The sequence below is a fragment of the Lycium ferocissimum genome, chromosome 2 (genome assembly GCF_029784015.1).
Source record: "Lycium ferocissimum isolate CSIRO_LF1 chromosome 2, AGI_CSIRO_Lferr_CH_V1, whole genome shotgun sequence".
Lineage (NCBI taxonomy): Eukaryota > Viridiplantae > Streptophyta > Magnoliopsida > Solanales > Solanaceae > Lycium > Lycium ferocissimum.
In genome coordinates this window covers 8418133-8433535 of record NC_081343.1, presented here as the reverse complement: position 1 = coordinate 8433535, position 15403 = coordinate 8418133, and the positions used below count along the sequence as shown (strand labels likewise).

Below are 15403 nucleotides of genomic sequence, written 5' to 3'. Positions count from 1 at the left end.
TGATCTTGGTGACCGAGTCAACCCCCGATACCTCAACATCAACTTCCCAACCCAAGTCCCGGAATGCACCCGAGTGCATTGGAAATCGAACCAAATATACGCACAAGTTCTATAAGACCATACGAACCTCTCGGAATCGACGAATTTCCAAAAAAAGGTCTACGATACTATGGTCTTATAGCCCCAAATTGCTAGTTGACAGACCATTTTAAGCCATTTACAATAACCACAGCCGTAGTTGAAATCAAACCTTTTATTTCCAGTCTTAACCTTAACTCTAGAACCTCTTGACAAATCCATGTTTTCTTTGTGTAAGCATAACATTAAGGATCAAAACCAAAAAGACACAGGCTAAGCATATCACATGTTAGGCCAAGTCCTTAGGATTAACAAATAAAACCAAGGTTAATAAGCTAACAACAAATCCAAACTAAGCAGAAAATTACTAAACTAATACTTACTAAGCTTAATACTTAACTACACAGGATGTTACTAACATTTAAACTAAAAATAAAAAGAGAGCAATAAAAAGATAAATGGTTACCTTTTTTGAGTGCAGCCGGCTTCAAGATTGAATTTGGAATCCTTTGTGCTTCCCAAACCAAACTCAGCCACACCAAATAAGAACAAAACAATTAAAATGTAAACTGAGAACTTAACTTAAAAGCTAAGTTAAAATTTGAACCAGAAAGTCTTAATCTCAAGTCTATTGCTCAAAATAGAACCCCAAAATTGATGTAAACCCTAAAATATCGATGTGGGACTTAAACAAAATTCTGTAAATTTTCCTTCAATTCGACATTTAACGGCTAAGATTAACATTGAATAACATCGAAGGGCTTGATTTAGCCCTGTTCTTGGTCGATCAGGTCAATTCTGTAAGGACTAATGATGTTCAAGCATTTCTAACGGGTTAAGACAAATCCCATTTGACTAAAGAAAAGCAGAAAAAGAAAGAGAGGAGAGTGAGATATACCGTGTTTGGCTTCGAATTGGTGGGAAGGAGGTGGTCTATGCACTGTGGCATTAAATACGTTGCTTTAAACAACCACGCTAGGCGTGGCAAAAGCCTGGTGGCTCTGAAACCTTGCCAAAATTGGCCATAGCTGACGAAGGGAGAGGAATAGCAACATGGCGGCGCTAGGGTTTCTCTCAAACCTTGAGAGAAAACCCTTTAAGAGGTCGTTTGGTTTTAGGAAATTGAAAAGGGGTAGGGATTTTACCCCCCTTTATTGTTGAGTTGGGCCGGGTCTCGATCCGATATGGACTAGGCTCGTGTGTATATATATATATATATATATATATATATATATATATATATAAGTGGATGCTGATATACATTTGTATACATGAGTATACAAGTATACATATGAAGGGATGGAAAATGCAAGTTATTTAATAGCCAAAATTGCAACAATGATAGACAATTAAGAATTCCAAATATAGTCAATTAGCATCAATTAACTAATTAACCTTTAACAAATATGGTCAAACGCATAAATTGACTAATTATTACAATAACGACCTTAATTAACACATAGCAAATAAGTGGCTATTTCTTATCATAGCTGTAATTAACACATAACCATTAATTTCAAATGTAGCCACAATTAATCCAATGATTAATTGTGACCAATTTAAATCACAAATGCACAAATGCAATTTGAAATTGAGAGGTAGAGAGTTTTTTAATCAATTTTCTTGAATTAACGGAGTAAAGTATTTGTCAACTTGACACCTGGTAATTTAATTAATTGAATAATTTTTTCTTGAGTTATTTTCCTGATTAATTTGACAAGTACTTTAATATTAATAGCAAAATTTATAAAATATTTTAAATGACTTACAATATATGTTTGCATTTATTTTTCCAAATGAAATGGCAAAATATTATCGAAATAATTTTGTAAAAATTATTTTGGCTCATAAAAATACACACTTCATTCTGTTTGAGATCCGAGAATTCTGGGCAATTAAATAAAATTACGGGAGGCCAAAAATTAGATGTCAACAGGCACCACAACCCACTCACACCAGCCCTACTATACGCCCAAGCACCGTCTCCCTACCAACTTCACGAGCCGCTCACATGCCTAAAAGCCACCTTCCACATTCAACAATATCCTTCCACACTCCTGTCACGCCAAATGCCTTCTCCCGTGGACACCATGAATCGACCACTACGAGGAGATTGAAAAGGCACAGAGCTGATCAAGACAGGCGCAACAAAGAAATGGAACGCAAAGTGGCAGAAATGCTTGAACAATCCACAAGGGCCACTTGTAAGGCGACTGGTATAAGATATGATGATCTCTATATGCATCTGGACTTGGATTTGCCCGAGGGCTTTAAGGTGCCCAAATTTGAAATGTTCAATGGAACGAGAAACCCTAAAGCCCACTTACGATCTTACTGTGACCAACTGGTCTGTGTGAAGAAGAATCAAGCATTCATCATGAGGCTATTCAGCCGAAGCTTGATCGGAGAGGTTGCTGAATGGTTCACCGCACAATACATGCGTCGATGTGCCTCTTGGGAAGACATGCCAAAATCTTTCATGGAGAGATTCTAGTTCAACGTCGAGACCGTACCTGATGGTACTATCTAGGAAAGGTCAAGCAGAAGTCCACCGAGAACTATTGGGAATATGCAAGTAGGTGGAGGGTCAAAGCCACCTGAGTGCAACCACCAATGAGTGAAGAGGAAGTAGTTACCGTCTTTATCCGGTCACAAGAAATGAATTTCTCTGACCGAATGTTGTCTATGGCCGGGATGTCACTTTCCAAATTGGTAAACATGGGAAAAGCTATTGAAGATGGTCTCAAAACGGAATGAATCATCAGTGTGACTAACAAAGCCACCAGTCAAAACATTGTAGGGCCCTCTAGGGAGAAAAAGGAGGACGTGGGGAATGTCTCCCATACACCTAGCCCAAAACCTAAAAAAGAGGGAGGAGCCACAATCTCCCTCGAAGTTTATCAGTCACCACCACTAAGCGCCTACTTGCCTGCGCCATACAACCCCGTACCCATCTATTTTTCACAACCTAATTTCCAAACACCACCACCAAATTACTAAACTCCACAGATAAATTACCAAACACCTACTCCGAATTGCCAAGCTCCACGGCCAAATTATCAAGCTCCCGCACCTGCTTATCGAGCTCTACAAAATAACCAACCACGTCTAAATACATACAATTTGCCACGTCCCAACTTTGAGAAGAAGCCTCCTCGGGTGTTCACTCCACTGATGGAAACACGAACCAAACTATTTGCTTCTTGCTTAGCTTCGTGGTGACCTTTAATGGTGCGGCGTTAACATTCATTGATTCTTTGCTCTCAGACTTTGGCATAAACTTGCCCCCTCTTTTCACTTCTAGTTTGTCTTTCCCTTCGAGGGGCTCATAAACTGGTGGCCTTTGATTTTCGTTTGAGGACATGCTTAACTCCATATCGTGAGCACGTGTAGCTAATTCTTCAAAGCACTTGGGCTTGGTTCCTTGTAGAATATAAAGAAGTCTCCAGTGCATTCCTTGGATACATATTTCTATTCCAAAAGCCTCACTAAGTCTGTCTTTTCAATTAAGGCTTGCATTTCTTTGCAATTAAGGCTTGCATTCCTCCATCGACTAATGAAATCAATGATGGGTTCATCCTTCCATTGACGCATATTCGTGAGTTCAACCATGCTTATGGTACACCTTGTGCAATTGAAGCAGTTGAGAAATTCATGTTCAAGCTACTCCCAGCTATCAATGGAACTAGCCTCGAGATTTGTATACCAGTCAAAAGCATTCCCTTGCAAGGAGTGCACAAACTGCTTAATAAAATAATCCCCATATGTTCCGGCATTATTGCAAGTTTCGACGAAATGTGCAACATGTTGCTTCGGATTTCCTTTACCACCAAATTGTTGAAATTTTGGAGGTTGATAACCTGCAGGCATCTTTAACCCTTTGATCCTTGAAGTGTATGGATTGGTGTATGTAACAGAAGACTTGGCAGAAACCTCATACTTGTCCTTAATAGTCTCCATAATGAAGTCCTTCAGTTGGTGAATTGGAATTAATCCTTCAAAGGATACTTGTAGTTCTTCAACAACATGCACCTGCTTCCTAGACATATCTCTTTTTTCTTGTACCATAGGAATCTTTCTAGGTGCACGACTCTAATCCCCCTCCATCACACTGTCAAATATGTCTGTCAACTTGAAAATTCGATTATCTTGATCTTACACGTATTTCGTCAAGTCGCCAATCGCCTTTGTCAAGATCGCAAGTTGTTCTTCAACAGTTGAGGTGTTAATCATCATTAATTGAATGGCTGTTGTAGATGATAGAGCAAAACATGGATTTTCCCTCAAACTGAACTTCGAGTGGAAAAGATTATATGGAGTAATTAGGGAAGATCTGGTGATCAAGGGATCATCATCATCTTGGATGCTAGGATTCTTCGTTTGAAGTGGGCTAAGCCGATCCAATGTTGTTTAACGATCTCAGGGATATTCTCTCCTTCTTCCGATCCATTCGAAAAGACTCTTGACCCTTTCAGGATTGAGACGAGAATTGATGCGGACGACACTTGAGATGTTTGTTGTCCTAGCAAGTTTACTTTGTTCCTGGTGATGGGTCCCAAACTTCCTGTAGTAGTATCCAATATGTTCGCCACCTCAGAGGAAAACTTGGAATCAATAGCCTTAGCAGCAATAGATATGGAGTTGATCTTCTGGATGCCATTTCAGTGTTCTTGAAATTTGATGATTAATGTGAAGAGATGAGAGGTAGAAATAGTCCTATTGGGCGTGCCAAAATTTGTAAACAACAAATTTCGAATCTAGAAAAATAATAATCAAGACAGGAAAATTGAGTAATTAAATGTAGTATTTGATTGCGAGTATGTTGAGTGTTACAATTTCTATATAATCATCTGATTCTTCACAATAATATAAACTATATTGAACATGAATTTGGTATAATTCAAGGGCCTGAGTAGCTTGATCTTGAATCTTCTTCGTTGAATTTGGATTTTGATTATTTGCCACGAACAAGTAACTTGATCTTGAACGTCTTCAAATTTGTCTTCGTTCTTAATCTTCAACTTGAACTTGAACTTGAACTTGAACTTGTAGCTTATAAAGAAATATGTGGTATTTGATCTACGAGCTCTCTTCTTGCTTCTTGTTCTTAAATCCTCTTATGTATGAGTTATGAGGACCCCTATTTATAGTTTTAGGGAAGGTGTAGCCTTGTGATTTGATTGGTCGGTTTGAACTGACCAACCACATTCATATGGTGATAAGCTCCAATTTGATTGGCAGGAACATGTCACCTACACATGTGGCATGATTTCATGTGTTTATTTACTTGACCTGGATTGCCACATCATTTGACACGTGGCATGATTTCATCGGCTCATTTATTTGACATGATCATTTGATACATGGCACGAGTCTGGGCTAATAACAATTTGGACCTTGGGCTAATAAAGTGGGCTTATCAATTCGTAGCTCAATTAAATGGACTAGCCCAATGCATTTGAATTTAAAATAATTAATCCAATTATACTAGCCACAATATTTATTTGGACTATTGTCTTGAATTTAATATAGTCCAATTAATTTGGGGATTTAAATCCAATAAGATTTAAATGACTACATGGATATCTATTTATTCACTCAAAAAATTTGATAATTTATTTTATTAACTTTGAGGAAATTTCTTTTTGTGGTTTATGTTGGATTCATAAACTTAAAGGCAAGTTCTACAAAGTGGTGGTTAGACCGACTTTATTGTACGGAGCGAGTGTTGGCCGGTCGAAATGTCACATTCGAGAAGATGAAAGTCGCGGAAATGCGAATCTTTGCGGTGGATGTGTGGACACACTAGGAGGGATAGAATTAGGAATGAAGATATCCGAGACAAGGTGGGAGTGGCATCGGTGGAGGACAAGATGCGAGAAGCGAGGCTGAGATGGTTTGGGCATGTGAAGAGGAGAGACACAGATGCTCCAGTGCGGAGGTGTGAGAGGTTGGCTATGAATGGTTTCAGGAGAGGTAAAGGGAGGCCGAAGAAGAATTGGGGAGAGGTGATTAGGCAGGATATGGCACAATTTAGGCTCACCACCGAGGACATGACCTTAGATAGGAGGTTGTGGAGGACTCCGATTAGGATAGAGGCTAGGTGGCGTACCCTTTCACCATAGTAGTTGCAGTTTTGCTCACTTGTCTATTGCCTTTTGGTTTATGCATTTGATTGCTGCTTATATTTGTTGGGACGTTGAACTTTGATTATTTTATTTATTTATTTATTTATTTATTTATTTATTTATTTATTTTATTTTATTTTTTGAAACTGGTAACTTTTCTTTGATTATTTTATTTATCTTTAGTATTCAATGCTTCTTACTTTCGGGATGGTTCTGTGACTTTCTCGCTTTTGGTATTCGTGTTATCATATTGCTTTCGATATCTTGCTATCCGACCTTTTATCTTGTTTTATCCTTGTCTTCCTCTCTTCTCCTCTCTTGAGCGAGTCTATATGAAGCAGTGCCCTCTACCTTCGAGGTGGGGTTAGGTCATCTTGTCTGTTCCTCCCTGCACCCACATGGTGGGACTATACTGGGCTTGTTGTTGTTGTTGTATGTTGGATTCATGACATATGCATATTTAGATACTTTAATCTTAGAAATGAAAAATAATAGTGCATTCCTGCTACATGAGTATAATTAATATAGTGTTGCATAATTTATTTAGAAAATCAAGATGATCAGTGGAATTCATGTTCAAATTATGAGTGCAAAAAGATGGTAAATGATAGAACATTTATCAAGTATAGAAATTTTCTCACGTGGGCAATTTGATGCACAAAATATCCCGTGTTCCCCAAATTTATACTTTACATAATTTTAAAATATAGAAAAATATTTGTATTAATATTAATGTCATAGTATGTACTTTTGGTGTATGTCTATGGTTAACTCTAACGACAACTAAAAAATAGTTAGTTGGAATAATTAGTGCCTGGCGCCTCATAGCGTTTGCTTATATTTTAGTTCTTTGCAGTTTTAGTTAAGAAACTACCGTCTGGATATGCCATTTTTGTATTTTAATGGAATTTCTCAAAAACATTTTAATGATCTTATATGACTAGTTAATTTTTTACCAAATAATCAAAATACACGTGCAACACACTTGTTGAAAAACTAGTCTACAAAACTATATATAAGCAAACTTTAAACCACTTGGTCTAACGTTAGCCAGAAGAAATAGCTAAATTTTTTATTCTTCCCATTGTGTACCACATATATTATATTGGGAAAATAACAGACTATGTCTATTTGGAGAAAATACTTGTCCAAAATGGCTCATATTTCTAATATTTCCCGAAATAGCCTTTTTATACATTATTATACACTTTTATACGAGGTTGATGTATTGTCTACAGTAAGTATATAATGTTGTATATCATGTGTGTAAACACTGTTGCGAAAAAAAACGTTGGCTATGCGCGAATGTAAATTAAAGATATGGCTACGTGGATGTAATATTTTATGCTGGATTGTATATTATTAAAATTATCTCTATTATATTTGTAATATTTTTTTTTTAAGTGGTAACAAAATATAAATTGTGGCTATGGGCTATTTGGGAAAACCAAGCCCAGTTCATTTGACGTATGGCACTGCACATGCGTTGACTAAGGACTGTTGAGTCATCGCTGATAGTGGTGTGTAGTGCCATATCCATCCACAGCACAATTATTGGTTGCTCTTCTGCAAATGACACTGTTCTTTTTAGGAGCACCCTCTTCTGAAAAATGGCAGAAGTGCTGCTAAGTGCTTCAGTTGAGGTTTTACTTCAGAAGTTACTTTTTCTTGCAACAAGTGGTAATAGCCATTTGTGGGGTTCCAAGAAAGAATTAGAAAAGCTAAGGAGATGTTTAGCCATGGCTAGAGCAGTGTTACATGATGCTGATAGGCAACACAGAAAGGACCAAGCACTGAAGCTTTGGCTGAAGAAGCTTGAAGACTTGGCTTATGATGCTGATAATTTGTTGGATGAGCTCAACTACACAACTCTCAAGAAAAGTGAGAAGAAGGTATGTTTTGTTTTGTCACTTCCAAATCCAATCTCTTGTAAGATGAGGGCCAAGATTAGGGAGATCATTGTGAACCTGAAAATGATTAATGAGGAAGCCAATGACTTTGCTATTCCAAGGGGAGTTGAGGATGGAGTTGATCATCCCAATCATCAGGAGACTGATTGTTTCCATGGTGATTCCAGCATTGTTGGGAGGGAGGATGATGTTTCAAGAATGGTTGAATCCCTCATTTGCCGGACCAACCAAGTAGTTGCAGTTTTCCCTATAGTGGGCATGGGTGGGCTAGGTAAAACTACGTTGGCTCGGTTGATATACAACGATGAACAGATAGTTAAATATTTTGATGAGAGAATATGGGTATGTGTATCTGATACTTTTGATGTGAACAGAATTTTTAGACGGGTTTTAGAATCATTAACACAGAGAAGTATTGATGTGCAAAGTAGGAATGCCTTACTTCAAATCCTTCACAAGGAACTAGGTGGGAGAAAATACTTACTCGTTCTCGATGATGTTTGGAACGAAAAGCTTGAGGAGTGGGATGATTTCAAAAGGTCCTTGGTTGGCATCAATGCGACGAAGGGAAATAGCATTATTGTGACTACTCGAAGTGAACGAGTGGCGTCCATAGTAGCAACACATCATCTTCATTTCTTGGAGAAATTATCGGAAGATGACTGCTGGTCTGTGTTCAAAGAAAGAGCATTTCCAGAAGGAGATGTGCCAGTGGAATTGCTACCAATCGGTAGAAAAATTGTGCACAAGTGTAGTGGTTTGCCTTTAGCAGCTAACTTGCTTGGAGGAATGTTGCGTCTCACGAAAGAAGCCAGTGAGTGGTCATCAGTTTTGAGAAATGGTCTCTGGAACTTAAACGGAGATGAAAATGCGGTCTTGCAAGTACTGAAGCTGAGTTTTGTTCATTTGCCATCAACATCTGTTAAGAAGTGTTTCGCATATTGTTCAATTTTCAGTCGGGATCATGACATTGAAAAGGATCAAATGGTTCAATTATGGATGGCCGAAGGATTTCTCCAACCGAGCCAAGGAGATCATTTGAAAATGGAAAGCTTGGGAAATGAGTTTTTCAACATCTTGTTGCAAAATTCTCTATTGCAGGATGTGAAAAGAGATGACTATGGTAACATTACCCATTGTAAGATGCACAACCTTGTTCATGCTCTTGCACAATCAATTTCGAGATATGAAGGATTTAATGTAGGGTCCAGTGCAGGAGATGGCCATCCACATGTTCGGTATCTTTCAATGGAGTCTTTAAAGGAATCAATGCCTTCAGTTGTTAAGGAAAAAGCAAGATCTTTACGCACCTTGTTTTTAGCAGATAATGTTTCCGGGAGCATATTATCAAACTTTAAGTATTTACGTGTATTAAGTTTCCATGGTGTTGACATTGTTGAGGTACCCTCATCAATCAGCAAGCTAATACATTTAAGATATCTTGATCTATCAGGCACCAAAATTCGAACTTTGCCAGATTCAATTTGCATGCTTTTTAATCTACAGACTTTGAGACTAAATGGATGTGATTTTCTTGAAGGGATTCCGACTCAGTTGAGCAAGTTGAATAACTTGAGACACCTTTACTATTATTCGTTCGATGAAACTTGTGCAATGCCATTCAAGATGGGACAGTTAACTTGTTTGCAAACATTGCAGTTCTTCAATGTTGATTATGCTGGTGGTCATCAAATTTCAGAGATTGGATTTTTGAAGGAACTTGGAGGGGAGCTGGAAATAAGAAATCTTGAGAAAGTAAATAATCAGCAAGAAGCTCGAAGTGCAGATCTGTCTAGGAAGGAAAATGTTCATAAGTTAATATTTGAATGGAGCAGCGGGAGGCGAGGCCCAATCAATGATGATTTTGTCTTGGCAGGCCTTGAACCTCATCCAAATTTGAAGAGCTTGATGGTCAAGAACTTCATGGGTGCCAAGTTACCAACATGGATTATGACAATGATGGTCAGTACTGTTGAGGGAAACTTATTGGGATTAGATAATCTGGTGGAGATCAAATTAAAAGGCTGTAGAAAGTGTGAAGAACTACCGATGCTTGGGCACCTACCGCATCTCAAATATCTAGACCTCACTGGACTGGATAATTTGAAAAGCATTAATCGTTCTTTTTATGGTGATGATTTTCTCAGATCAAGAACCTATGAAGGTGATAATGCAAATATAGCATTATTCAGAGCACTAAAAAGACTCATTTTCTGTGACATGCCCAACTTAGTTGAGTGGATTGGACCAGAAGAGGTGACAACACAGAAGGAACATGTGAAGGTGTTCCCTCACTTGGAGGAAATAGAGATACAGAACTGTTCACAATTAACTACCACGCCTTGTTCTTTCCCCGGACTGGAGGAATTCAGGATTTCAAATGTTAGCAGTTACCAGCCCTTGGAAAATATATGCAGCAGTAGCAGTAACTCATCAAGTCTTACATTCCTACAAATCGATGGATTGCTGGAGCTTGCTTGCCTTCCAGACAATCTTCTTAACAATATAAAGAATCTAGTATATCTGGCTATACATAAATGTCCCAATCTAGTGCATGTTGTTCCACGTGTGAGGGGTTTTGGCTCCTTTCTTCGCGTGTTAGATATCAAAGAGTGCACAAACCTCAGCATATTGCCTGATGATCTACAAACTCTTCAATCTCTTGCAATGCTTTGGATATCTAGATGTCCAAAAATTACATCAATTCCAAGCTTGGAAGGCCTGAAGACCCTTGAAGAGCTGAAGATCAGTTACTGTAACGAGTTGGCTTCTCTGCCAAATGAAATGCTACTGTCCTGCATGTCTCTCAAGTCTTTGAGCGTAGAAAACTGTGCTAATTTGACCTCTTTTCCGGACTTGCAACAGTTGAATTCCCTTTTATCATTGAGAATTGTTGATTGCCCCCAGCTGACTCGTCTCCCCAAAGGGCTTCATTCTCTTTCTTGCTTAAACTACTTAAGGATTGGTCCATTTTCAGAGGATCTCACTTCATTCCCGATTCTTGATTATGATGACACTCCTAGCAGTGAGATACATGAGGAAAACTTTCAACTTTTCTCTCTTAGATGTTTAACACTATTTGGGCAACCTCATTGGGACTCGTTGCCTGCATGGCTTCAAAATCTTACTTCTTTAGCTGAACTGCATCTTTATGATTTTGGATTTGAAGCTGTGCCTGAATGGATAAAAAGCATGTCTTCCCTAGAGCGATTGGGCCTATACTTGTGTGAAAAGCTAAGTTTTCTTCCCTCCGTTGAAGCCACAAAATGCCTTGTGAAACTAAGGGAAGTGGAGATTTACAATTGCCCCTTATTGAGTGAAAGATGCTCTTCTTTGAGTGGTTCTAATTCTGAATGGTTCAAGATTTCTCATATAAACCAAATCAAAGTCGACGGCAAACAAATCACGCCTGAGCCTTCTTATGAAGTGTTACCATCTCCAACTCTCACAAAAAAGAAAAGACCGAAATCTAAAGAGGAAGAAATGAGGTGAAGAACAACGACTAGGTACAGATTTCCCTTAAGTTTTCCTCCTTTTGATGGATGATATCTGGTACTGTTGCTTTAGTCTCGTATCTTTGGCTAATCCCCAACTGTGTGTATGCTAGTTCGTAATCTTTGCATCTCTTGTTTTATTTTATTTTATTTTATTATATATTAAATGTGTGATTCCGATACAAATTATTATGAGAGTAATTGATTTTACATTTGGAAAGGTCTATTGTTTATTTACTTCTCAATGATCCACAGAATTTTATCATAGACCTGCATTATTTTCGGGCAAACATTGAATATGATATTTGACATAAACTCAATACTGAAGCAGATTATGCACTTCCAAAAGGAAAATGAAATAGCTAAAGTAATTTTTAACATAAGAAACACTAATTTTCTCTGCCAGGAGCATCATATTGGCACATTACTACATCCAAATTATAGGGATGTTTAATTAACACTCCAAGCTGGTACTTTTGTGGCCCTCAAGTTGCCAATCGATCCTCATATTTGTTTTTCATGTCACATAGTTTACAGTTTCTCTACAGCATGGCAGTGGAGCTTTGCTATCCTCCAGAAAGAGCCTAAAAGGTGTTGCATTTCTTGCTTTATGAGATCGACACCGCCTGAAGCCAGCCTAACTATCATAAAATTGCACCCGTATATCCTTAGGAACTGAATCCCCCTCGACGCTTCCTTATTGCGAACTCACCAAGTATTCATCTAAATGGCACGCTCATGTAGCAGATTAAAATGCACATCTTTGACTTTGGAACAATCACTAAGGAAATGGAGTTTGTCCTCAGGTCATGTCCCTGCAAGTTCTTAGCACGTTAGATGATACCCTGCTACGTCGGACCAGCTATAGAAGGAGCTGATTCTCTGTAATTTAGTCTCCTGATTCTGTTCCATAGTAAAAGAGAGGTTTTAGAAGTTTTTCAAGTTTTCACTCACAAAAGTTAAATGAAAAAGGATTGCACAGGAGTTGGATTTACCTCACAAGGCACGAAGCAGAGCGGCTGCGGGTTCCTCAAAAAAAAAAAAAAAAACGAAAAGGTGCTTTTATCTTGTTTCAAAAAGTCTAAAGAGCTTGAACTAAAAGCTGTCATTCAATATAATGTAGTGTGGGGGAGCGATCAAAGCCGAGAGAAAAATGAGGAAATCTATGCCTAATGGGGTGGAAGTTGTGACTGGATCAATTATGGGGCCTATGGTGAGGTCCCAAGCTGGCAAAAAATACTTGACCGTGGTCCCTGGAGAAGTACTCTTGGCTTCACTTGATGCTGTCAGTAAGTAATCAGCAATCTTAGTCTGCATTTGGACATAGATTTGATTGAAATTTCTTTTCGAAAGTTTTGAAGTTGAAAAATGGAATTTGAATGTTGAAATTGTCAAGACTCAGCCATAGCGTATGCTCAACTAATGGTAAATTTCCAAGTACTAGTTCCCCGCTAGATGATGTAATCAGCATAAATGTCCTAGTAAGCTGTAACACTGCTTAAAATAGTTGAAATAGTAAGATCCAGGCACAAAGTGATCATGCACAAAAAATTGTTCTCAGAGTTACTCTTGGCACTTTTCATGCCTCTCCTTTCCTATCTGTAATGTTCCGTACTTCATTTTTGCCAAGTAACTTTAACAGTTTCTTATATGTGCAGTTGGCATCTTATTTGGACTTCAGGCATCAACAAGAAAATGGTAGGTTCCCATTATCAGGCTGAAGAAACAAAAGATGTGTCTCTCTAATGACTTATTGGTAATGAAACTGATTTGAATCCAAATAACTGGCAATAGATGCAATAAGAAGCGCCGAATTGCATCTGACTTGAAGGCACAGCATGTTCTTCCAGCATGATACTGGAAATTATTGTAGCCTTCCTCCTTGTGTATTTGTATATAAGTTAGCTTTCAAGAGACTGGATATAAGCAGTGATCTGTGAATGCCATCCCCTTTTTAGACGGCTTTCAAACATCACATGCTTTCAGTTGGATGAATGAAGGCTTTCTAGAAAGAACATGGATGAAATTGTGCTCACTGGCCCTACTGCTAGCTTTCAATTGGATTACTTCGTTTTACATTTGCATTCATCTCATCCTTCTGGTTTGAATAACATTTGTTAGCGCCTGAACTACTAGTGCAAAAGCATTGTTGTCTTCTGCTTGATTTGAGCAAAAACATAATTGCTATTTTTAAATATCTTCTGTTTCCAGGTACCTTACTGAATTGTAAGTGGTCGGTCCTAATACACACACAAATATACATGTTCCACAAGTAAACTAGAGTATCGTTCCCACGAAGACTTGTCATTAACTATTAAATATATCAAACTATTACGACTTATCTATAAAGCTACTATAAGAAGTTATTATAACTAACTTATCTCCAATGACACTACAAAGTACGCAAGTTTAAGAAAAAGGAGAATTCAATGAGGTGCGAGATCCTAGAGTTATGGTAGCTAACAATCATGTTGGGTTATTCATGAGAATTGACTAATTAATCTATCTGATTTATTGGTTGCAGGGTTAAGTTTGTTCATAACAATCTTCTGTGTTCTTACTCGCCTTTTCAAGTTATTTTTATGCCTCTATTACTATGGAATTAGATTTAACAAGAATGACATTCTTGTAAAACAACCAACCAAGAAGATTAGATATATTCCTATCCTAAACGTGAATTCGTTCCCCAAGGCCTGGGTTCAAGAATGTGCCCTATTTCAAAAATTTCTAGTGTACTAGGTAAGACGGGTGGTCGATGCACTGCACGAGGCAGCTAAGACGTGGGCTAAAGAACCCAATGCATCGTAGCAATTTTATAGTAGTAGCTAGTCAGCAAATATGAGATCATCCGTGTATCTATGTTTATGATATCGTGATTCGATTGCTTACTTGTATATCATTTTTAAACTTCTTGTGAGCTTATCTTATCTTGTTATGCTTACTTATTTTAAAAAGACTTGTCCCAGCGGTAAGACAGAGGTGGGTCGATGATCTTATTGGGTCTTTTAGACTCACCATTTACTACTACATGCCGATATTGTAGAGAGAGACATAGTAATAGACTACTGAGTTGCTCTTTCTAGTTGAGGTGAGCCATCCACCAGTCCATAGAGGCGGCGTCAACTTCTATATTTACCTTAAAACCTTTTATTTTATTTCAAGTTGTGTCTTGTATCAGTTGTACTCAGATTCTTAGATTGCCCCATAACTTAGTATTTTGAATATTTGCGTTCACATCTAACATTTATACTCGCTTTCCGGGCTTATAATTATGAGAACACCTTTTTACTATTATTAACTAGCACTGCTTCCACAATTTTAGTAGTATTCGATAGGGGTGTCAAAGGATCTTCAAAAACCGATCGAACCGTATCGTATCGATTATTTGGTTTCTTTTAATAAAACCGTAAGTTTTTAATAAATCGATTGCCGAACCAAATACTTAGGTAAGTTTTTAATTTTTAAAAAAAAATAACCGAAAAATTACCGAACCGTACGGACTAAATTTATATATGAGATATATTTTATATATTAAGTTTAAAGATAACAAAGCATCGATTTGTTTCCCTTGGGCATTGGTTTAGAAATGGCTACAAGCCAAATAGGTAATTAGCACCCAAAGTCCAAACTCACTAACCTATTCTATTACTCCTAATAAAACCAAATTATTTCCAGCATGTTGAGTGGCCAACTAGGTATTGAATATCTTTTCTCTCGTATGATTTAGATTTCTCTTGTTGGATACTTAATCTTTTACTAGAGTCTAATCTTGAGTCATCCTAGCTTGATTGAT

The 15403-nt window shown here is 37.8% G+C and overlaps 1 protein-coding gene across 2 annotated transcripts; it reads left to right on the top strand.

Annotated features, from left to right (window-relative positions):
* The first annotated feature begins 7679 nt into the window (after nt 1-7679).
* On the top strand, nt 7680-13805 carry LOC132033536 (putative disease resistance protein RGA3). 2 transcript variants are annotated; one of them, XR_009408760.1, is made up of 3 exons: nt 7680-11622; nt 12734-12899; nt 13269-13805. XR_009408760.1 is itself a non-coding variant. In XM_059423541.1 (2 exons), the coding sequence occupies exon 1, from the start codon at nt 7817-7819 to the stop codon at nt 11606-11608; it is 3792 nt and encodes a 1263-aa protein (XP_059279524.1). In that variant the 5' UTR covers nt 7681-7816; the 3' UTR covers nt 11609-11622; nt 13269-13805. The 2 variants fall into 2 exon arrangements, 1 of the variants encoding a protein (XP_059279524.1); XM_059423541.1 differs by lacking the exon at nt 12734-12899 and having other exon boundaries at nt 7681-11622.
* Nucleotides 13806-15403: the final 1598 nt, after the last annotated feature.